Source organism: Haliaeetus albicilla, chromosome 10 (genome assembly GCF_947461875.1).
Source record: "Haliaeetus albicilla chromosome 10, bHalAlb1.1, whole genome shotgun sequence".
Lineage (NCBI taxonomy): Eukaryota > Metazoa > Chordata > Aves > Accipitriformes > Accipitridae > Haliaeetus > Haliaeetus albicilla.
Window position 1 is genome coordinate 17,749,078 of NC_091492.1, and position 26,222 is coordinate 17,775,299.

General features: G+C 37.9%; 1 protein-coding gene across 5 annotated transcripts in view; it reads right to left on the reverse strand.

Moving 5' to 3' along the window:
- The window catches only part of TOX3 (TOX high mobility group box family member 3), a 113,920-nt gene that overhangs the window by 37,781 nt on the left and 49,917 nt on the right, over positions 1 to 26,222 (reverse strand). For 3 of the 5 annotated variants that reach the window (XM_069793653.1, XM_069793649.1, XM_069793651.1), the window contains exons 2-4: positions 18,910 to 18,975; positions 14,721 to 14,975; positions 193 to 462 (exon numbers count right to left, since the gene is read on the reverse strand). In XM_069793653.1, coding sequence (XP_069649754.1) covers positions 193 to 462; positions 14,721 to 14,975; positions 18,910 to 18,975 — 591 coding nt within the window. The remainder of the gene's footprint in view (positions 1 to 192; positions 463 to 14,720; positions 14,976 to 18,909; positions 18,976 to 26,222) is intronic. The other 2 variants (XM_069793650.1, XM_069793652.1) reach the window with 1 other exon arrangement.

Here is a 26,222-nt window from a genome sequence, read left to right on the forward strand (position 1 = left end):
GTTATTATTATGGAGATATTATGGAAACTTCTTAAGTAAAGACACTAAACAGCAAATGAATCATATTCCACTATACTGTAACATTTATATTTTAAATGACCACATTGCAGCTGAGATGTTACTGCTGCATTCATGAAAATATAGCATATAGACATGTATAGCTTACTCACTACACTGCATGGAATAACTTACTCTATTTGATTCATCTGCATCTTCCTCATTTATAGAGCTGGATGGGGAAGGAGTGGCTGATTTACTTGCAGGAGGGGAGGGAGAAGTGTGTGGCAAATTAGTGCCTCCTAAATTTAGCCCCAGCTGCGCACTTAGCTGAGACTGGTTAATGGTGGTTAGCTGAGAAGGAGGCATAATTCCCGAATGAGCAGCGTCAGTCATATGGACAATAGATCTCATAATCAGAGAGTGATCCTGGCGATACTGGGAAACTTGCGTGTGACTCTGATCCTAAAAGAGATTGAAACATCATTTAGTCATTAGCAATTACCATACAGCATTATCAGGTAAAGTTATTTTCACAGCCTTACAGAACAGACACTGTCAACTTGCAGTTTGTTTCATTTCTTTTTAACGAATTAAATGCATTTTTAATATATTTAATGCAGCAACAGTTACCACACTTGCCCTGGACATCACTTCTCCCCGACTCGGGGATGGGGTTTTTTTGTGGAACAAAAATTGCGTTTCCCCATTTTTAAACATTTCTTCTCTTGATGAGATGGGAAATCCCCACAGAAACAACAGGGAAACAGGCTGACTGACAATACAGGGAAAATATTGTGAGAAGACACAAACTGCTGTCAAATGCAGAAAGTAAACAAAACCGGGGTGGGGCGGAACATATAGAGAGAGGAAAGCATCTTCCTTTACTGACATTCAGTTATTCTTAGCTGTTGCCAGTAATACTAGTAGGTATAAGACAATCCTGTCTGAGTGGGATTTTAAAGTTGTTTTAGACAAAGAACACTGCCCTGCCAGGTCTCGAGCGCAGACACTGCAGCACACTGGAGAACCATTCGAGTAATCTTGATCACCCCTAAAAATCTTTGTTCACAAGTACCACACAAAACTACGCATTTTTATCTTTAATCCAACAATCAAACACATGTGGAAAGTAGCAGGCTACGTACCAACCACCGACTTTATTTTTCTTGTACTTCATGTCTTAGAAACTCAAGTGCTTGCATGGTTTTGTTTCTACTGTTTCTTGAGGGCACAAACTATGTCTTCTACATCTGCACAACACTTACCACACTTGTAAATAAAAAGAAGCGAGACCCTCAAGGTAAAGTCAACTGGAATCTGCCTATGAACAACTCAGTTTTCTTATTTTTAACCAACCACACACAGATCAATATACAATGAAGGAACATTTAAACAGGGAAGAAGATTTTTAAAACAGTTAATAAGTGAAAAGAATAAATAGCTCACAAATTGATTCAGCAACCTGATTAATCTATAGCCATTGTTTGAACAGACAGAAACATGAGAAATAAATTAGATTTTGAAAACTCTTTCATTATTAATAACCTACGTCGCAATTAGTAGCAGGTGCAGTGATCCTTAATGAAATGACACAGAACAAAACAGCAATGCTGGGAGCCCAGCGTACAGTCCACAACAGAATTTGCCCTTCCCAGTGCTTAGGAAGTGCAGATAAGCCCAAACCAGTTTTCAAAAATCTGTGTCAGCATGGAGGTAAGTTTAGCCCAAGTGACTTTCCTCTTACTTTTTACAACTCTTCCCTCAACAGAAGCAGTGGTTCTGTGCTCCTGAAAGCCTTTTCTTGGATGGGACAAGTGCGGCCGTACAAAGAAGCAATCCATGCATTAGAGAAGATGCACATCCTGCCTCATCCATCTTACGTACAAGTGCTGCAGCACACTGCTTCCCTGTAGCAATTAAATCATATTACTTCTGAATGTGGCATTCATGTGTCTTTCTGCTGAAGCCTATACAGAAAGAAGAAATCCTTCTTAGCATAAAAGTACATGTAGTGTTGCACCTGGATCCAGTACAGATGAAGTTAACCCCACAAGCTCCTGATCCAGATCCTATACACTAGGTCTCACCCTCATTTTCCCCATGCTTTCCAAGCCATTGCCAGCTTGACTCATCATCCGTACCGCACCACGCTGCTTTTCCTACTTCTTAAATTCTTTTAATACATTCGGGAATGGAGTGTAGTTCCTTAGAGATGAATGCATGTGCCAACAGTAGAGCACTTGATACAGAAAGATCAAAACATCAGACTTATTGGCTGAAATACCCATTTGCTTCAGGGCACCCTTCTGTGAAAATTTACTACCATTAGCTATAGGGTCATTTTGATTGTGATTTGTATTGGCAGTGGCATCTGGAAGTCATTCAAAGTCTTTTGTAAAAGGATATAACTTTCTGCATATTACTCCATTCATTTTAGTTTACAGACATTACTTTATTGCATGAAGAATATTGCTGGTAAAGCAAAGGTGGAGATCATCAGAATCACCTTCTCTCATAGAAATTAACTTTCTTCAGTATTTTGCAGGCAGTACTTTCTTGGAGGTGTTCTACACCTAAAAGGCTAGCTTTTGTTCTCTCTTTTTTGTTACACAATACAGGCCTTTCTGGCCTTTACACCAAGGCAGCAAAATGTGATGACGTGGGTTACAAACCATTACTCCACGTCTTGTCATTTCGGTTGCATCTATGATTTTATTGAGACTAAATTCTCTTGACTTGCACTGACCCAGAATCTAATTTTATACACAAGCCCATGAATTCTTAACTGTCCCTTTTCCTGACACTATTTGATGCTTGTGTGGTTTTTTACATCCACTTATTTAATTCCAGTTTTTCTTTTCTGTATCTTTTCCTAATTCTTTAAGCTTTTTTTTTTTTAATCTTGAAAACTTCAGAAAAGCTAGAAGTGGAAACAACAATATTTTGTAACTGGCTATCCAGCACCATAGAGATAAGACATACTACATAAAACAAAATAGTCTGTATCACTTCCAATCTCGTATCATTTACATATGATAACGACAAACAATGTATTTTCTGCACTTTGAATTTAAGTTATATGGCTAATCAAGATTTTAAAAAAATCAGAAAGGAATGGGAATTTCTTTTTTTACTTTGTGGTATAGTGTTGTGGGCCTCAACAACATATGGTACCTATAGAAGAGCTTTCAGACAAGGAAGCATAAACCATTTTTCATGTTTGTACGGTGGTTTAGCAAGTAGCAAGAAGGTAGGGGAGTTAGTCCATAGCAACGTTAAAGTCCACAGCATTTGTATATAACTCCTGAGCAAACAACATCTTCTAAGGAGGAATCTATAATCAAGAAAACAAAATTTCCATCAATTACCTTTGCTCTTATTTTTTCCCTTATATTACAAAGACCAATACTGAACCAAAAGGATCGGTAGTGTTTCATTATGCATGAAATGTTTATCAAAGAAATGTTTAACAACGAAAATCATCTTATATCAGGAACACGCATGGAAGCACAAGTGCACCAAAATATCCACATGACATGCTAATTACATTACTACACGAAAATTTAAAAGCTCACGTATTCAAAGTAATCCACTGAGAATACTGTGAAACTTTTAGAGAATATCACAAGTTCTTTTACATAAACTTAACCAGAAGTAAATGTGATACACAAGTATTATGAGCATTCAGGATTTTTGTAACATCATGCAAAAATGACAGGTTAGTTCTGACAAAAAATTCATGAACTTCTCAAGCGGACAGAATCACGTTTTGATTGAGCCTGATCTGCTTTAGTGTCTTGGATTGAAGCTAGGCAAAACTTGGTGATTTTAACACAAGTCAGGCAAAACTCAACCACTGGTTTACTCAGCATGACAATCAAACAAGGACATAATGTGTGAAATGGAAAACCAAAGAGAAATAACTCGTGTGATTCCTCTGCAGACTGAAATGACTTTGTCTCAGATCTCTCTGTTGTTATCCTACATGAGCGGTACAAAAAAACCTAAGGTATAGAGACCTGTACTGAGGGGAGTGCCAGCCACCCCTCTGGTCTCTTCAGTTATACTCATGGATAAAAAGAGCAAAATATGGTCCAAAATGTTTCCCCCTTCGCAAAACAACTTTATGGTGACTGCATCTAGGCACATTGGCTTTCTGTCACCACTCTCTTGCACAGCTCTGATAGCACACATTATAAGGATATTCAGCATTTGATGCATAGAAGGCCTCATCAAAGGAACCATGAGGATATCTGTCCATCAAACTATCCTGCTCGCAACTATTCTAATCTATTTAGACAGTCATGCCAAAGAACTCCTATTTAGTCATATTGCCAAAGGACACATCTCATGGCATATGCCAAATATATAGCTTATTTTACTTTGATTTGTAAAAGTGTAAGTTCTCAAAAAACTGGTAAAATATCAATTCCTCAACAGCCACTGGAAAGCAAACAACAGAGTAATGAGACTTTAAAAAAGGGAATGTGTGAACTCCCACGCTTTAATTTATACAGTATTATCAAAGGTGTTTTTCAACAATTACTGTACCGGAGCGAAACACACCACTGAGTACTAAGGGAAAAATTAAGGTAATAAAAGATAGTTCGTTCTTCTGTTATCAACTCATTAAGCATCCAGTAGTTAATATTGCTAGTAATACAGCTAGTATTTATTTTAACAGATAAATGCATCCAGCCATTACATTGAGAGGTGCCCCAGCTCCCACTTACCCTGCATTTTGACAGTCATTTACATACAGTAGTTTTATCCTGGATTTCTACCCTGATATAATTTTAATCTCTAGGAATATTCAACATGATATTCAAAAACGTAACTAGGAAATTACTTTTTAGAACGTTTTGAGTAATACTGAAGTCTTTATTAAAATCAATGTCTACAGCCTTCAATCATTTAAATAGGCAACATATCCAGTAAGACTCTTTCTAGCCATGTCAGGACTGAGCCCATGGAAGTGCCTACAGGAAGATGTAGGGCTGGGATCTGACCCTATAACTGCATGAGCTAGTTTTTTAACGAAAGTGAGAAATCTGCCAACAAAAATAACTATGCAAAACCCAACATTTATGGTTATGCTCACTATGCCCTGGTTTCAGAAGTTGACTCAAAACATTATATATTCTATTGCCTCAGGAATTCAACACTGTCAATGTAACCTAAGCTGATGTAATATTTTAAAGGATATATGCAAGTTGAAGCAAACGTACTGCAGTGTAAAGAGCGAAATCCTCAGTTGCCCCTGTCTGTAAATTACTCCCTTTACTTTTGGGCAAGTCAGCATATCTCTAGAAGAAATCCTCAATACTCTTTTTCTCCACAAGTATAGATAAAAGAATCCATTAATCTAAATTTTTACAAGATTGGAATTCACTGCCAATCAAAACAAATCAAACTAACAGGATGCTTTTCTCTGTCAGAGATTAAATCCTTACTTAACAGAATACAAAACAGTTGCACTTGGTGCTGCCACCACTGAAGCAGCATCCTTCCTCTCCCCTCCTCAGATACTGCCATCAGTAATAGATCTGTCAAACTGCAGTTATCAGAAGATCCACTACAAGCAGCAGCTTCTTTTCTCCAGCAATGAGAAAACTCCCATGTTTTGCTTCATGTCTCTGTGGAAAAGGAAAGCTTACCTAATTTAATTCCCAAAGAAAGGCTACAACAAAGTACATGTCGGGTCGGAAAAAAGTTATGTCTGCAGCTGGATCTAAAAGATCTGTTGGTGACAGGAGGCTCACGCACATTCTGCTGCCTGGAGAACATGAAGAATACGCAATTTCTTGGTCTGTGTGCTACCCCAATCCCACTACATCAGAAATTACTCTCTTCTGTTCACTCAGAGCACATAAGCCAGAGAAGGGACATGAAGAGAAAAAAAACCCAAACCAAAACCAACAAATGTGAGGGCCCACTGATTTATTTCCCAAAACTGAGCAACCATCTCCTTTTGTTCTGGCAACCCCAGATGTCTCTAGAAATTCATCTCCTGCTAGATGATAGAATTTTTTCATACAGCTGCAACCTCCAAGTTAGCTGAATGTGTTTTACTGCAATCTTTCTGATTTACTGTCCCTTGCTTTTCTTTGAGGTCTGATCTGCAAGCACGTTGGCAGCAACCCCTCGCATGGCTGGTGTTCCTCATGCTCCCCTGTGCAGCACAGAGCTTCCTTCTGAGCAGCCAGCCTGACCTGTTACAGGGGGCAGTAAGAGTGCCATGAGATCACCAAATCACAACTTAAAACCATTTCTTCGACGGAACCGCATTCAGGGATTAGGCAGTAGGAGCACACCCACACCTGGCAGTGCAGCACCACCTCAGAGATGCGATTCCAAGCAAGAACGTGCCAAGGGACAGGGCCAACCAGCCTGGGCACCTGCCAGACCAACACCGCTCCGGGTCCTGGGGAGCTCTGTTGCTCCGGCACCTCTGCAACACTGCTCTGTGGCCTCATTCACAGTATGCCCAGCTATCTCTAACAAAATGCTGCATTACATGGTGAAGAAATACGAAAAGCTCACAGCTAGGGCAAAATCACACAACTGCCACACTAAGAGACAAAGACTTTTCTCTGAAATGCTTATAATTCTTACCCCTGATGCCCCACCTCCCTAGCACAGAGCATTTGATGTTGGGAACTTTGTTCTTGCCCATTTACTTCCCTGTGACCCCACAGGTTCCTCATGCAGTCCCCAAAGCGGGCTGAAGGGGTAATGCTTCTTGGTTGCCTCAGCCACTATTGAGTCCTTCTGCTCAGGAAAGGCTTCTGCTCTTACAGACGGATGGCACCATAGGTTTGCGACAGCCCTCCACCCATCCACAGTGGGTGGATGGCTGATGCTTTAGCATCACCTGATTCACAACTTCTTTATAATTTGATCTTTACACCATTTTGTAGAGGCATTTAAAGACAGATTCTCCACCCTCTTCTCCCCAGATATCTACCATACTTTAAAGCATATTGAATCACACTCCTTTTGGACAAGGTACCCAACAGCATGACGACAATACATGTGTGACTCTGATCACAGATGGGCTCTGATCTGATGGGTCTGGTGGCATGAGGAGCTTCTCTCCAAATTAGCAGTACAAGCTTAGGTCTGCTGTATGCAAACAGCGAAGGCACATTGCAAAGAAACCCTGGACACTTAAAATGAAGTCCCAGAATGTCAGATAAATGCTGTTAGCTGTTTTGTTACAACCTCTGCAACTTCAGGTGCTTCAGCTACCAAATCAAAGGCAGACTTCAAAGGTCCTTATTATGCAGTAAGCAACAAGGGGAGAGACTGTAAGGAAGCATGACAACTGACAAAAACTATCAAAGGTTACAAAAATTGTGCAAGGAATTGGGGGGGACAGACTTGGGGGTTACATGGTATTTGTTTGTTTCAAAATTGCTACAAGTGGTGGCAGCTATCTTCAGGGGGAGTATTTTTTCTTTGGGGTTGGGGGTTTTTGTTTGGGTTTTCTTTGGTTGGTTGTTGTTGGGTTTTAAAGCAAATGAGAAAAGTAGGTCTCATTATCTTTATTACCAGAGCTAGGTATTTTTTTTTTCCAGCTACCTAACAACACAGAATAATTTAAATTCTACAGAGATTTAGCATTTCTCAAGAACTTGAAGCGGAAGCTGAGTATTGGGTAAGCTGTCCAAAGGGAAACATAGGTGGTAACAGCAGAGAATAGCAGGAATTTCAAAGGAAGTTTTCAAATGACCCAAGAACCACGGTGGCTGGACCCAACAAAGCTTTTGGCCAGGTACAACATATCCAGACCTGCGGCATCTGCCTCATTCGGCTGGCTTAAGAAAGTAGCACCTGATTTTAAGAGTTTAAACTCAGGAGGCACAATAGTTTAAAGCCAGGCTTAATGCACAGCTGGTGTCCATGGTCATATACGCCTGCGTTCCTGTTCTTAGGAACATCAGAGATTCAGCTTCTGCTCCAATTCCTGACAGCTTTCCCATTGGGGTGTATCATTTTCCACATATTCATATGGCACCTCACAATATTTTCTGGAGTTGATGGATCTTGATTTAGGCATTGTTAATATAAAGTAGTCACAGTTTTTTTCCCAGACTGTTCTGCCGATGTTACTGTGTTTCTCTTCTTTCGTGCATAAGTCCCTCATGTATCTCGATAGTTAATAAACTGCTTGCGTCATTTTTTAATTATTTCCTTTTTTTAGCACCAGCAGTACCTGCTATTCAGATAGATGTCTTTGGCAACTGCTGCCACTTTGTTTCTTATGGACAGGTCCTTTCTTGCCGTTACTATGAGTTGCCTATTTTCGAAAAGAACACCAGAATAGGTTTCCTTCTCCAACTATAACAACTCATTAACAGATGGCCCATTGTGTCTGTATCGATGAGAAGGGAGGGAAGAGCACGTCTCTCAGAAAAGTGACTATATTACCCACACCAAGCATTACAGTGTCACTGAGGATGTGAAAATCTACACACTATTAAAACCCTATTATTTTGTACGTCATCAGGCTAGCACTGTCTTCATACCACGTTAAAGTCGCAGCATGTAGCTTCTGTGCAGAAGCCAGGGCTCTCTGTTACCTCCAGGGTTCTCAGCCCATTGTCCACCTTCCCCCGAGGCCCCCCACGAGCCGTGCACACACGCTCTCCAAAAGGTAACTAAAAACCACACAACTACGTCATTAGACGTAAAATAAAATATTTAACTATACAGCAATCAAAAAAAACTGACTTGAAAGTCCATCAGCAAAGCACACAGCTCAGACGTGTGGGCAGAAGCCAGCCTGCCACAGCGCTGAGCTGAGCCAGAGTGGGCACCAGAGCTGCAAAATCCCAACGGAGCCCTAAAGGTCTAATTTTACAGACTGTCCACCACCATGTGAAGGGTTCTGTATATAGCCAAATGTCAATGATCTGAGCCACCAGAGCATCATTTAATTTGGCATTACTTAATTTTGAGATTAATTTTTCTTGGTGCCACCAATTATTAAAAACAGAGGTGATAGCAGCTACCATTTCTGCCGGGAAAGTCCAATACAAACTAGGCTAACACTGTTGATTTAAAACTTGAGTTTAGTAAACCACCATAGTAATCAAAGGAAAAATAAAAACAAGAAAACTCGGAAGATAATCTCTCTTTCTAGTAAGAACAGTTGCTACTCCTATAAATGAATAATTGTAACTTTCTGGAATTAGTTGTATGCTTCGTCTTAAAAGATGACAATAAACATGTTCATAACAATAACAAGGGCTTGTTTTAATAGAGCGTTCCAGGCGTTAAACACATTAATGACCCATGAAATAACTGTTTCATCTGCAACACATTAAACAACGTTGTTATAACATGGTATTAATTGAAAACGTACTCCATTCTCTCTAGATAGGAGATTACAGACTGGGTATTAAAAGACATTTACAAATAAGTTTCTTTGTAAAGGAAAATTAAAATGAATTAGAGACACGCAGTCCAGTGAGTAGTGAAATAACTGTCTTTTGCCAATTTTAAAGCAACTTTTTTAGCTTTTATTCTTGCAATCTTCTGTCAATCTAGTCGGTTAATTAGTAATTTGGGAATTTAAATTACTAAAAAAGATTTAGACCTTTAAGTACAAGGCACCACTGTTCTGAAACATTAATGATATTTCTATTGCATGCAGCCTTTAATAAGCTCAAATTTGCAACTCAGCTTTTTAAAGCCACATCATTGAGCTGTTTATTTTAAAAGCCTCTTCTTGAAATAAAAGCAATAGTCACCATCATGTCTTTGATTTGAGCACAGTGCCACTCCTAAGTAGTAATGTAATTAAAGATGAGCGCATTCCACTATGAATTAGCCTTATCTGTGCAGAATCCTGAATGCACTGACAGCACCACAACAATTGTAAAATATAAACAGGCTCAAATCTTCATCAAATAGGAAACACATTTGCTCTAGCAGCATAAGTAATATAGGGAGCAATATATTTAAAATTATCAGTCTTTGTAACATCTGTACTTTTTTTGAATAAAATAAAAAAATCAGACTGAAAAGAGACAATTATTTCTCTGTGTGTTTCTTAGATATCAGAAAGAGAATTTTGAAATTCATCAAAGCTAACCTTCTGTTATGTACAACAGGCTAAGCTGAAAAGAATGTTAACAAGTTCAATTTTCATTCAATCAGCACTACTGCTCTCTGAAATGTTTCATTGCAGGAAAGAAATAAAAATAATCTATATGGTAATTATGAGGATGAATCCCCCAGTAACTTTCAGCTACATGAAAGGTCAGTTCTATTCAAGATATTTTATCAGTCCCCTGCACATACTCCTGTCCTGTCATTTTAAATCTGAACAGCATTTTATTTTCCCATTTACAGCTACCTGCAGAATTAAGTACTTAAGCCAAATAAGAAAAAAAAAAAAAAAAAAAAAAAGAAATGTTGAATGCTGGCAAAGGCTATAATAGCATGGAGATAAATCGTTCAGCTGCTCTCTCTCAAGCCTCTGGGGCTGCAGATTTTTCTTCTCCTGGTGCACTGTGGGTATTCAAAACTTGTTCAACATGATTTCATTTCATTTCAGGCACTGCCTGAGAAAACTAAATTACAGAATCAATCATACAGAAGGTCAGAGTGAGACTTCATTACAAGTATTGCATGCTTGCATGAATATCTTTCATTTATGACTGACCCAATATGTCACAATAGCTGTCTAGTAAAAATAATCCACTTTCTGAAATTGATGTACTACTGATGTCAATGCTACTCAGCAGGCTGGGCAGATTATAGAGAGGTGTTAAAAAAAGGAACCCTCAGGAGCACAAGTTGTAGTTTTACAGAATTGCCACAGTTTGCAGATTAAAATAATTTTTCTATGGGCAGCTCAACAGAAAACAGAGCATTAATATAAAATATTGGGGACTGATTTTTAACGAGGATATTGTTGTTTGTTTCCACTTATTTATATTCAAGTATTTATAGGGATAATATTTGCATCATGTAAATCCATGTGTTCTCTGAAGTCAAATGTACATCAACACTCCATTTTTCAGCGACTCGTTTTTGAACTTCAGGATTTTATACGCATATTAATAAAATATTAAAATTAATCAAACTGTCTCCATTTTATCTCCTCTTTTTGTTGCTGTTGTCTGTTTTTAAATGTAGAAAAAGGCTGTTAAGAAAGATAAATGTGTTGTTTGTTGCCAATAATAATGAAGTTAATCAGCAGTGTGACAAATTGTCACTCTTTCCATAGTATGCATATCTCAATAGTATGAACTATTGTTAACTCATCAATACGATCTTTTAATAATTGCTAGGCCACATGTATGCTGAGAATAAATATCTTTCTTGCACTGTGAATGATTTTTTCAGTATAATAATACACAAAGAATATGTTAAAAAGGGAATTTTTTTTTTTTTTTTACTTTGGTCTTCCTGTGGGAAATATGTGAGATACTTGCAGAAGTATTACAAGGTAGCTAGCCAACTCCATACCCTAAGGGAGACATAGGAAAACCTTGACATAACCTATTTTTAACCATGCCTCTGGTGATTCTGCATTCAAGTTTATAGGTGAACATGTCAGGTAGTACATAGAAAAAAGCCAAAGACACACAGTATTAATCATAATTCTGTCCAAGCCCATTTTATTTTTTCAACATTTGTGATTTAAAATCTCATGACATTTCTTCAAGGTGAAATTCTTCTACCAGACTTTTCAACAGGGTAGGACTACATTTATCTAAATTAAATATTGCTTACAGTAAAGCTCTCTAATGCTTCACAAGATAACCAATAAACTCAGTGCAGTTCATATTAAAATAATTTAAGTTTGTATTCAGCTAAAGAAGCTTTAGTGATTAGCAATACACTATTAATACAGCCTTTAAATAAGACTATCCTAGTATTGCTGGATAAGAACATTGTTCTGTAAGTGTATACGAACATCGTAATTATTTTACAACCCCATCTTTAGTTCTTTCAGATATAGTAAATTCAATTGACCATGAAATGAAATTTCATAGTCAAAATGCCTCCTTTACATTTTTTTATTGCTGTAATAAAGTTTTTATAGCTCCAAGGCAAGGTAATTCATGAAATGTCTAATTTAAAGATGAATTCTAATATCATTAATAAATATTTACCAGTTTAATAAAGTGCACATTTTTCACATAAAATATGATATAATGTTTTCATTTTCTATTTTTGAAATACAGATTAACTGCTGGAAAATTTGACTACTAAAGAGGGCTATGTGAGTTCAGGGGAAACCTGTGCAAGGACCCTCTGTTAACGTTTTTAAACTTCCTGAAGCTACCCAGCACTTAGGAGCAGAAGAGAAAAAGGCTACTGACTAAAATACAATGGCAGAGGCCACTCCATCTCACAGCATAAAACAAATCAAGTGGTTGTGGGGAAGTGTCTGACACACAAACCTCCCTATGTGGCTCCTCCATATCAAATCATGCAATTCCTCATCAATTCTCTGAAGCCAAACACACACAACCCACAGCTTTGAACTGGCAATCATCCTGGAAAATACCACTGGACTACTGGGAGAAGGCGGCATGAGCTTCTCTAGATCTACTCTTTGACCTATATGGGAACAAATTCTTACCACGGAAATCAATGTAAACTATGCCATTAATTTCTACGTTGCACAGTCTAGAAAAAAACAAGGAAAAGATGTAAAGCCTCTCAGCCAGTGCAAGAAGAGGTGAGAGAAGAGATATCTAACCAGGAGACCTCTTCTGGCTGGAACTGTTAAGGTGACAGCATATACTCATGGAAGAATCACATTCAGTGAAAGGATGCAAAATTAAAAGGCAAAACTGGGTCAGGTTACAAACCACTCGATAACGTTGAGGGGATACTCATACGTGTAACACAACACTGATCCAGCCTGTGATATTTATTACACATTTCTAAGCAAGTTTCATTGTGTTCAGTGTACACACGCTCCATTACTTTAGTTTTCACGCATAACATTCCTGACTCTCAGGTTTTATTTACCTGATCTTTCTTTAGTAGTCACCCAACATGTCCAGTGCATATAAAAACCCATGGAAAATGGGATCTGAAAAGAAGTATCGTATCCTTCAAGGCCTGTTTTAAGCAGTCCCTGCTTTCTATCTATGGAATTACTGAATTCTGTACCTCCTAAGTAATGAGGAGTTTGTGCTTAATTCTGTATTAGTGCTAGCTGCGTTTCACGACCTCCAAGGAAATATTAAAATTTGCAACAAAGCCAGCAGCCTGCAGAATTCCAGAGAAATATTTGCTACTTGTTGATTTGTAAATCTTCAATTAATTTTCACTTGCCAGAATAATAATAATAATAAAAGATTTACACGAAATTCTAACATGACAACATGATGACCTTTATTGCAGCCCAGCAGTAAATCTGCATTTTCACTACGCCAAGTTTAGCAAAAGGTCCTATATAAAACAGCTAATCAGAAAGAATATAGTTGATGTAAAATACCTGTTCAAGCTAAACGTTCACTCTGTCTTCAATATGCAATACAGAAACTAATTCTAATTGTAACCACTGAGTTTAAAATGCTAAGTGTGATAAACTGACTCAGAGCTGTGTCTCATCACCGCGCGTATGAACGTTACTGCATAAAGCTTAGAGAAACCCAAGCATGGAGATCCCCCAAAGCTGAAAGGGAAATGCAACAAGAAAGTGGAAACTGCCTTGTATAGCCTCCCACTGAGATCACAGCCATACAGTGTGTATAGATTCCATACAGCCTTGGATTTGATTGTTCTAATTAACAGGAATGATCACTGGAATTAGCCTCACAGTCCCTGTCACTTAGCCCTTCCTCACAGCCAGACCGTCCCTCCCCATTCTGGAGGGCTTGGAAACAGCCCAGGAACAGGAGAACACGCCTAACCTGCCCCAGCCTCTGTGGTCAACAACAGCACTGGACTGAACAAAGTCTTTTTATAGCCCTGTATTTCTGAGTATGGTCAATCAGTTCTATTACGAGTTTAAAAAAAAATATTAAAAAATCAGTTTCCATTTATACAGAATTAGCCCATGGAATATGCAGAATATAGGGAAATAACATGTTTTTTTACTACTGGCATACTGTTCCCTTTCTGAGCTACTCTCAATACCGCACTTTCAAAATATCCTGATGGCTTTCAGATGTGGGTCCTATTCTTGAAATACAGACAAGCGATTCCTTCTAAATGCTGTAGTTCACCCTGGCCAACACATTGGTCTTTCAACTCTCGATGCCAGTGTCAACTGTATAACACGTTTTTGAACTTTAGCAGCACTTGGGATGCATATGATGCCAGTGGATATGGGCTTCCAAGTCCATTCCCAAAATTAAAATTCTGTGTTTATAAAGCCTGACTGCTTCTTCACAAGATATCTGTTCACACGCATTACAGCATTGCGCTGTACGTTAACCACCACGTTTATCTTCCTGAATCCACCAATATTAAACCCTTAACCATTTGCCAGCTGCTTTAGGGAACTGAGCAATAGTGTATCGTTTGCTGCGTAACACTGACAACACGTGTCATCACTCATACAGAACACGCCTGCACACGATACAGAGCATTGGCAAATGCTTGGTCAGCCTACAATACCAAGAAACCACACAGATCTTCCGAGAGATCAATTAAAACTGATAGATGACACAAATCTACATTACTATGCTTTGACAGACAACATTAGGCAATGGAAACACACAAAGAACCGGACCTACCATATGCAATCCATTGCTGTGGATGATGCTGTCTTGCTCCACGAGATTTCGGGATATTGTAATAGAGGGAAGATCCAAGCTCTGCGGGGGAAACTGAGGTGTAAATTCATTTCCTTGGGCAGGCAGCTGGTCACCAAGGCCCTGAAAGGGCAGCAGGATATCTGCCATCCCCAGTGCAGGGTCTGACTCGGGTGGGGGGGTAATGGGTGGGATTTCGAACTCCTCGTCCCCAAGGCTCGGCGTATGGAACGTCTGCTAGAAGAGAACAGGACAAGGCAAACCACGTTAGGGCACCCTGCTCTCAGCAACTACCTCCGGACCTGCAGTCCAAATCTTGTTTTGTTCTCAATGCAAACTCTCTATGCAACAAAATTTTTAAGTTTCATATGCTGAAGGGGTTTATGGATAATTCTGATTAAAGATTTAAGTCTCATTATCATATGGCTTTAATGGAGTATCAGAATTAACAGTTTTTTAATGCGTACTTAATTAGCAACATCTGTCTTTGTTGTTAGTCTGAATATCAGCTACATTGGATTTGGCTGTATAACAAATTGCCACTTTATTGATATGTTAGTAAAATAGCACAAACAGCTTACATTACTCTCATGCTTCATAAAATATTGACAATTTTGTAGCACATGTCCAACATTAATTCAGCACTGACCATTTCACATCTTTTGTTTCCTTCTCATCCACTTATAAACAAGAAATATTATAATTCTGGTCTTTATTTCTTTTCTTTTCCATCCCAAAAGTACAATGCACCCTTTTAAACAAGGACTGTAATTTCAAGGAGAGACATGTATAAAAGAGTGAGGGTGACTACAGCAGCTTCCAGTGTTTTCTGAAGCAAGCCAGCTTTGTTTGAACAGTAGGTTTGTTACGAACTAAACACCTGTTAAGATGCCTTGAGCAAAACGTTTACTGCCAGTTATCTTCAGGGTTTGTGCGTGTTTGTACGTGTGCATGTGTCTGTCAAAGATAATCTTTATTCAAGTAGAGTCTGTATCTGGCTTCAACATAGCTGATTTTTATTTGGGAAACAAATGAGCTATGCTTATTCAAATTTCTTGCAAGTTAAATGAACTTTCATATATTATTTCAGGTCCACTGCTACTTAATAATAGAAATTCAGTGCCTGAAATTAGGCCATTTTAAATGTACCCAGATCAGGACCGTCTTGATCAAACTGGGCAGTTGGCAATCCTAAAATAGGCACTCTTGTAGTGTTCTGGACATGCAAGGCTGCTCTGGGATTTGTTTGCTTGCATTAGTTCAGGATTCGTGTTGGGGGGGGTGGAAATTGTTTTATGTATTATTTACATTGTTTGAAAGAATGACTTAATGCCAGTTAATTTAAAAATGATAAGTTCAGTGAAAGATCTCATTAACTGCTGCAAATTGTCATCCTTCAAACTGTTAATGATGATATAAATTAATAACCGCTTGAGAGAAGACGGAAACTGAAACACAAGAAAAACCTTTGCTTGCATATAGAACCTGTCAGCTGTCATTATTGGTCTCACACCAGAAATGATGAGGTCCCAGATTGCTGCAGTCTGCAGTACCGTCAGAGTCTGCCGAGACGCTACCCATCTTGCTCAAACTGCAGGACTGTAACTTAATTCTGGATGTGAAAGCTGGGCCTGGATTAGGGAGACATTGGACTTGCCTGCTGCTATATTACAAAAGGTGTGAATTTTTCTTCCTGTGGACCCCATAGTTCACAAACACAAAGGATGGATTGGCCAGGAGAAGTGGTTGGCTAATGAACACAACCCTATGGCTGCATTTGCAGTTATTTTGGCACTAATGTGGTCTAGTAACAGATGCAACTGTAATTTGTGACTCATTTGCTACCCCATTACTGCTTAATGAAATCTAACATATCACATTAACAATACGGATAAACACTCATTCTTGATATGTGGCATTTGGCTGTTTTCATTACCACTGTAATTAACACTTGAAATATTATTTCAATAAATATTTAAGGTGCTTTAAAATGGGTTGTAGTAATCATGACATAGAGACAGAAAACATAAAGCAAATGTGTGGCTTCTAAGCCTGAACGTGCTCTAGGATTACACTCCTAAGGCATTATTTACAGGAATAAAATGGGCTTCTAGCTCAGCAGTGCTCAGGTCCAAAATCATACTGAGAAAGCTACATTCATGTTAATGTAAAAACACTCTAATTAAATACATTGTAATGCAGTAATTGCAAAGTTAGGTTCACGCTTTAATGTGAACACTAACACTTAATCATATTTTTATTCCTTGTTCAAGCAAAAGGGTTCAGTGAAATCAGTATTATTATAGTACGTTTGAACCTCTCTTTACCTGACATATTTATGAGACAGTAGTAATTGTAAGAACTGCATCTTTTTCCCCCATCTAACAGAATAACTCTAGGACAACTGTGTAAATATATAACACAGCTAGATAATAATACAACATTTTACTTAGGAAAGTAGCATTCATCTTAATACTTACAGCTTACTACAAATAGGAGAGTAAATTGATGAATACCCTAACATTTTTTAAATGTGAATTTAATTCTCACAATATAACTTGTCTAAATAAGTATATATCTTTTTTAAAAAACATATAACAGACCTAACATTGAGAACAAAATAGACGTAATCTAAGAAGAAAGCAAGCCCCTTAGTGAAGTAGCCTTAAATTCAAATCACTGGGCTATTCAGTCTGTAAAAAGAGCCTGAATAGTATGCAATTTGGGATTGCAGAAAGGTGCGGTTATGACGAAAAGATGGTATAACATTTATGGGATTTATCTTACCAATCACATTTTTTTAAAGTTATTAACTTTTCAAATATTTATATTGTACACATTTTTTAAAAAACTGTGTGCATGGTTAAATGCCATCTGTACTGAAACGTTCAAAACATTTGTTCCTTTTGATAAAAATGCAAATCTGGAGAACTGTTGTATCAACATATAACAGCCAATGTCTGACACGGTGAATTATCACAGCTGGAATTAAATTGTCTCTGAACAGCTGCTGGCAGCAGAGCTTTCATCAATGTTTGATTCAAATGTAGGAAAAAAATTCTACAGAAAGAAACATCATGTTGTCATTACAGATGGGGTTTGTGTTCATTATCACAAATAACACTGGAGCTAGTGCCAAACAATATTCCCTTATCTAAGCAGTCTTGCTGGGTAAAGAGAGATGGTGACCATTGTATAAAAGATTCATAAAATACGACTCTTAATTCTAACCTTCATATTTATTGTTACACCTTTCTGCTTATTTTCTCTGAGATGGCTTTTTTAAAAGTGCACAAGAATACCCGTGAATGAATCGCCACTTACGACATGTAAAATCAAGGCTGCCCAGTTTTCTAATCTGTCCTGGTGTTGGGAAGATCACTTATGGCATGCACCCTAGATAAATACTTCGTTCTTGTTCTCCATATTGCTATGCACATTACTAGAGAGTGCATCTTGCACCTTCCATCCTTCCCCTTGGACTAAGAGCTGTTGGGTTTTAGCGATGAGCAAAAGGTGTTTCTGTCTGGAGCTGGGGTCAGTATTAGCATGTTGAGAGTCTGTTAACTGGCTATAAGGCAGCACCACTGTAACAAATACGTGGAGACTCTAGTTGCCATACCTTTCTCCTGGTTCCATTCTCAAAGGCAGTGATTAAATACATCACCTCCACAACCCAGCCAGTCTCCACCAGCCTGGCCCCGGGGTTTCTTCTTGATTCTGGGCAGAAGTTTGCTTCATGCAGCACATACACTTCAGGCAACAAAGCTGGGTTTGGTTTTCTAACTTATACAAGTATTAAGAACCCAAATTAAAATGTTTGCATCTATAACAGAAATTAGCACATTAGCTAGTAATGACTATTACTAAGCTTGCTTTCAAAGTGTACACCTACTGTGCTTTTTATTTGTTTCCTTCTGTTTATTATTTTTTTCATACATAAAGCAGATTTGTTTCTATTGACATGCTATGTAAGTAACAGCCTTATGGACAGCTAAATTGACTGGTAATGGAGAGCTGTCAGGTTATTTTCTTTCTCATTAAAGTCTTTATTTTGTGCTCCATAAAACACACAGAAATTCGGCACTTCACTCTTCATCCATTCAAAGTCTGTTAAATTATCACAGCAAACAGCAGAATATGAGCATAGATAAAAAAGAAAAACATCTACCTCATTTGCAGCAAGAAATGCATTATTTGCCTCTGCCATATTCATGTAGTTGTTATTGTTTCCAAACTGAAAGAAAAATAAATATTTGGACTTTAATGCATGCCATGATAAACTTTTCTTTACCCCATCCCTGGCACAGAAAAAGTTGAAAAAAAACCAACAAACACAAAACAACAAACAGATAAGATGTAATTTTGCAGATGTTCTTTGAAGTCAGAAGTAGATTGGATTCAACATTATTATTATTATTACATACTCTGCGTCCCCAGGTCTGTACATGGAAGATATCCAAGTGTTATCTCTTCAACTTTGTCCATGTAGCAAAGCCAGCCCACAGACCTAGAGGTGACTTTGGAAATTAAGTGTCCATTAAAAAGAGACTGTTCTCCAGAAAAGACATTTCAGCTCTACTACATCTTTCCTGACACGCATTATAATATTTCTGCAGGTGATCCTGATCCAGAGGATTGCTGCAGCTAGGAGTAGCTGGCGTATTACTATTCCAAGTGGACCTGGTTTTAAAAGAGATGATGGTTTTAAAGAGATGAAGGTCAATAAGGGGAAGAATGAGAATCTGCAGTGTTGTTCTTAAAATCCCATTCTTTCCACAAAATTAAAAAGCCAAACAATCCCCTTTTGTCTATCCTTCATTCCAGTTGAGCTCCCACGCCCCCAGTGAACACTAACACCAGAAGATTTTGTGAATCAGAGAAACTGTATCACACTGAGACCTTGAGATCTACCCAGGCTGGAGTGGGCGGAGTGCCCACTTACTCCCACTGAGGCGCAACTCCTCTCACACACGAGTGATCTAAAAGGATCCTCTCAGATGCCATAGAGTCATTTCCTCCAAATTCTCAAGTATGAACATTTGTTGACGAAGATAAGCACTTTTACAGACTGAGCATAGAAAAGAAAGAGATTATCAGCATTTGGTTAATTGGCACTTAGTGTGCCTTATTCCCTTAAACGGCACTTCCAAAAAGCAGCTAGTCTGGTAGTTATTTCTGCACGCATTCCCGGAGCAGGCAGGCGTCTAGAGTCTTTGCTTCAAGGAACAGATACCACGCATGTCATGCAGCTACCACTAAAACACCAAATCACAGGCTTTCACATTTTCACATTTCTATTACCAGGCAAAGCGCGCACTGCGAAGTAGGAGTATCAAATGAGAGAAAAGTCCCTGTGCTGTCCCTACAATGCCCTGCCACATCACTGCTGCTAAAGCCATGCTAAGCATTCTTCCCTTAAGTCCCATTTTCGAGTTCTGTAAAGCAAATTTTTTCAGGAAGGCTTTGTTTTATCTTGCCAGATCTTGGTGAACCTGCCCCCCCAAACCACAACAGCAAACTCCACCGCCAGCATAGGCTCTGCAACAAGTGCGTAAGAATGCGTAACCATGCACTTGCACAGACTGTTCTTTCCAAGCAAGAAGCTCTGTTGTGCTTTCAGAGCAGCTGAACCTGTCCTGAAAGGAAAACCACTTTGCTCCAGCTCAATTTACTACTGCAGTACTTGGTGCCTGACTGTTTTTAGCAGGGAAGTGTTTCAGACCCTGACTCTCTCCAGTTCCTCCAGCACCCTAGAGCAGTGGAGGGGACAGAGTAATCCTTTCAAGAAAGGCTCTTTCCCCAAAACCTCCAAAATCCATTTCTGAAAAGAAGACCAAAAGTTAAAAGGAGGGGGAAAAGGAAAAAAAAAATAAGAAGAGGAGGAAACTACAGTGATAGAAGATGAAAAAAGGAAGACGGACACAAAGAATTGGAGCCTTGTGTACCTGATGAATTGTCTGATTGACAAAACAGGAAATCAACAAAATCGGACAACAATCGTGGGGAGGAAGGAATATGAGATGAGATTCCTCATTCTGAAGTATGAAATTCCATTTGAGTACTTAACATGCTGAATCTTTCAATCTATAACACATGTTAAGGAACAGAGGCCTTAACACAATATGTAGGCTGCCTCATAGCTATTAAAACTCTGTTATCCCCAGCTATGCAGATACTCAAGTAATGTCATCCATTTTTTAAAAGCCCAGATGTCACCCATTTTTGGAGATTAAAAAATTAAAATCAAATTGCACATTCAAATTACTGTTTTGGCACATACGGATGTGTGTGTGTGGATTTGTTGCACAAAGACATAGTACTTCAGCTCAACAGTGAGATGGAGAGGACAGAATTTTTTTTTCATGTCAGTTAGTGGCAAACTAAGAAGGATTTACATGAAAAACTCAAATGGCTCCAATAGAGCTATTCTTTCTACAGTAACAAAAAAAAGAAATCAAATTTTCAAATTACACCTAAGTGCAAAAGTATAGCTCTAACATTGGATAAGTGAGTGGGAACAAACCCTATCTTATTTTAATGAGCTTAGCATCCTAGGGGCTCCAGTGCCTCAAAATGGAAACGTAGCCAATTTTTACCTCGAAGAGTAAAATTCTATATTGTTTTGATCTACAGGTATTCCTCACACCACAGCTACTGCTGTTCTGACTGCCAAGTGGTTTTCTTCCTTTTTGTTTTATTAAAGTAAAACAAAGGGGAAAGTGACAACATAATTTTCCATTTTATTAAGACTGCAGAAGCAAATGACATAACAAGGAATGTCAAAGCTAAAAGTTACAAGTACATATCCTTAGATTCATTCTGTTCTTGGGCTACAATATTTAAGAGCCTATTGTGTATGACTCAGGCACTGATGTCAGAACCCGGCATGTTTAGGCTTTTGTTAGTATGGATCATAACTAATATGATTTACATTTATTTTTTGTCTCTGAATTAGAAATCCATTGAAGGCACACAACAATTATCAGTGAGTATTTCTAAGATTAAACTTCCTTATTATCTAATGGTACCTATAACAACAAAAGAAAATAAAATGGTTATTATCTTAAGGACCTAAACAATTCAAAAAACAAATTAAGCTTAGAGTGAAATAAGAACTGGGTTAGAAATCCTCTTCTGAACAGTTAGTCTGCGAATGTAATTACTGAAGAAACTACAGCTAATCAGCTGTGAATTGTATCCATTAATTAGTATTTGCCCTGGAGAAATGAGAAAAATCAGTAACAATGTTAACACTGCAATGCACTGATGAGTACTGAAACACAGGGCCCTCAGCATTTAGTCAAGCAGGTGGCTCCAATGGTCCAAGTAATTTAAAAAGCTCTCACCTGAAGTGCAGAGCTGGAATTACAAAGCACTTCTTGCATATCTTTGTATCTATATAAGGCTATAATTAATGGCATTTAATTTAGAAACACTTTGTGATCAGCTGGGAACAGTTATAAATCATTCTAAATAGAACAAGGGGTTCTTGTCTATTTTAGTAAAATAATTTGGGAAAGATGTTTTTTTGTGAAATGACTCTTGTTGCCGTCAACATTCTTCTCCATTCATTTTCTAAAGGATCCCTTGCTCAGAGCCCTCATAAACATCTCAGAGCATTGCTATAGCTGACAGCAGGCATTCAAATTAAAGGCAAGACCTGTCTATTTGGTCTGCCCAGGTATACTCCTGTGGAGTCCCTGTAACAGAAAGACAGTAAGATGCAGCACCTAGTCAGGCTATCTTTTTGTTTCGTGCTGGCATTGGGATGTTTTGCAAATTACTTAGCCATAGCAATTAGCAAGGTTTTGCATAAACTTTTGCATCTAAAGATCTCAGAGCACTCTCGCTCTCTAACTATGAAAGAATTAAATCTTTTCAGCTTCCTTTGGCAACACATCATTGCATTACAAACTACTATTTGTCTCCTTTGATTTCAGGAGTTCAAACCCTGTCTTAAGTTTTGATAAATATATTAAGCATGAGTACGACAACTTACTGCCACAGCAAAGCAACGGAAACCACAAGCATATGCTGATTTCATGAAATGGATTGCAAAGAAACAAAACCTCTTCTGAACTGGTTGTGAATCACAGCTTTCATTCTTCATGCAAATCATTGCATTAAAACTATGATAGCTCAGTCCTCTACTCTTTTATGTGGCAAGGGCACTTGAATCTTCGTCCTACTGAAATCCGTAAGAACCAACATGAAGACTGTAATGAGAGAGACTGGATGTTTGCTTACTAATACCTTGTACAGAGATGTCAAGAAAATTGATTCTTTATCGAATAGCTTGTTGAAGCTCTTCTCTTAGCTTTGACTACCAAACATAAAGCCCAACATCTAGCCTTATTCATCTTTTCTAGGAAGGGTGTATAGCTGCAATGCTAAGGGAGAATTCCTGCACTCTATTCCTTCCCTAGCGCATGCCCTAATAAAGACCAAATCAACTCCTGCCCAGGATTGGGGATTCAAAAACTGTATCAGTGCCCCACTTCTACAAACTGCACATTTTCATAGACCAAACCTCCTAGGCCAGATGTTACGATACCTCTTTGCAAATCAAGAGATTAGCCACTTTTAATCAGCACAGCACAACTCTACTTGAGTTTTCAAGCTACCCTTCGCACTCACCAGAGCTTAAAAACTGCTTGGTTTTGAAAGCTGAGACTAACAAATGGTTGTTTTAAGAAACAAGTCTGATATGATGAACATCACAGAAAACCTTGGCCACTTGGGATAAAAATCAGTGATTAACTGTCCACAAAGTCTGAATTCCCACTGAAAAAAATCTTCAGAAAAACTCAAAAGGTTAAATAGTGACTACTGTCTGGGCTTTTCTTTTGCAACTGTGATGAGTCGAAAGCCACAGCAAGAAATAAAACAAGCAAAAGAGCAGTTTACACCACAAACCCGTAATATTAAAAAAAAAGCATGAAAAATAAAGCCAGTAACTAATTTTGAAGGTGTTATGGACACACAGAATAACATTTTGAACCTATAAAACTTGATGGGAATTTTGCTAGTGATTTTAATGGAGAAATTATTTTACTTACAACATTCAGTCATTAGTATTTATTACAACTTTCTACATTTCTGTCTTTAAATCAACTCAATTGTGGTGCAACTCTAATCTGAAAAACATTAGAACTCACACCCACTATTCATTTCCTAAAAAGTGCAAATACAGAAATACATAAGTAACTTAAAACCAGACATAGAGGAGCCCAGACTTTTATCTGAGCATCTCAATGGAATAAAAATGTGTTTTTAAAATACTACTATTTTTATGCTCAACAGTAAAATTAGATTCTTCAGGCAAATACATTAGGTTTTCTAAATAATTCTTTTTAGAATATTGCTACTTAATTTAATAGTGCAACCACAAGGAAGAGGAAACAGTTGGAAGGGTTATTGTTCCAGCACAGAATACCACCAAAACCATGGAATATGAATAAAAGTCCCAAATGAAAAATTCAAACAAAATATATCCAGAAAAGGAACGAAACACATTTTATCATCTTCTCATAACTAATCCAGAGACGTACATTTTGCTTAAAAGGAACGACTGCAATTCTGTACTCAAAGACTACATATCATATACCTAAGAATAAATTTAAAAAAATTATAGCTATTACAGAATCCACTCCCCCCCCTTTTTGTTTTATTAAAGAAAGCCCTATCCCAATCCTTACTGCAAAACAGAATTCAGACTTAGTTTTCATGACACTAATAGTCCTTTCATAATTATTAGTTAATGTTTAGTTAAAATACATATTTAAAGTTTCTGAGGATAGTATCTCCGGACAAAATTCTCACTGGCTTGATGCTGAACTACTGCCAGCAGAACTAGCCCTAAAGTAGTCCTGTCACAACACTACACGTCCACCTGCATATGTATTTTAGAGAGTTACACATCCAAATTTCTATCATTTCTGATGCCAAGTTATTGCTTATGGAAAATGGCAGCCTCAACTGATCATAATTCGGTATTTCTGCAATAAAATTAGAAGCCATATTTTTTAAAATATGGCCATTAATAAAATCATTCTTTTACAGAGTGAGCATGCTCATATTTTTTTATATAGAATAATATCTACTTGCACAAATATATATTACAGCAAGAATCTCAGTTCTATCTTCATATTTGGCAAATTAATTCCTCTGAGGTTACACTATCCTTATGAGTAAAAAGAAAGATAACGATCCCAAAAGATGTAATTACAGACCAAAACTAAATTACTTTGCAGGTCTAAGTACTGTATCTTAATAATTTCACCGGAGAACATCTTCACTGCGTTTGGGCAGATTTGATTTTGCTGCCTGACCAATAATTACAGCTCTGGCAAATACAATGTCTGATAAGGACATCAATTAAGAATAAGCATTGTGTTATTTAAAAAAAAAAAAAAAATTCATCATGTTCACAGCCTGTCTGATTGAATGAAATGCCAAATTAAATTAATGGAGATTGCTAAGTCTTGCTGGCTGGTGGGGAACCATGCAGAAAGTGGGACAGCATAGACAATAAACTGTCTGTAATTAAAAGATGAGAAGCTGGACTAATGCTACTTCAGCCTGATTACTCCAAACAAAACAATATACACTAAAATTATTCTAGCAACAGAAGTAGATGGAGTGGGAGGAGGGTTGGGAGGGGGGCATTTTTTTCTTTTTTTTTTTTTTTTTTTTTAATAGTATCAACTATCACCATCTATGAACAGCAGTGTCCTCACCAGATGTATTAAATTAAATATTGGGGTTTTTTCTCATCAGGAAACACAATTTATTTTCTCAATGAATGTAAAAATAACAGACGAGAATTCTCCAATCATTTCTGTTCTAGATGGATATCCAGCTAATCTATGTAGAGGCTTTATTTTTAAGTATGATGTGTTCATAGCAGGAGCAGAGTGTTCTTTTCTGGAAGAGCAAGTCCTTCATGACAGTTTCAATACTTCAGAAGCAGTAGGTGGTATTCATGTTATTTTATAAAATACAAGTATTCTATTTTATTTTTGCTACTAGAAACAATGAGGCAGATTTTAGTAGCTGGTTCACAGATGCAATACCACTAAAGTTGTTAGGGATTTCTATCATTACAAGTGAATGAAGCATCTTTTAAAACCTGAATTTCAAAACCTTGTAAATAAAGAACTAATTTTATCTCAGTCTGAACACAAAATGGTATCCTCAATCTTGACATTACATAGCTACCCGCAGAAATTTCTGTACTCCTCTGGCAGGACGCTAACATTTTGGAAGAAATAGCACGCACTGCCAGACGCAAGAAGTATTCTTTACCATAGACGACACACAGCTGTTGGAGGTTACGGACTGAGTCACTGAGTGTAAAGGAGACGGGGAGTCGGACCAGATGCAGTCAAAAGGCTGCCCATTTGGGTCAGCCTTTGACCAAATGTCAGTAAGCAGATAACGTATCCCAGTTACAGCAAAGATCAAACTGCTACATGTGTG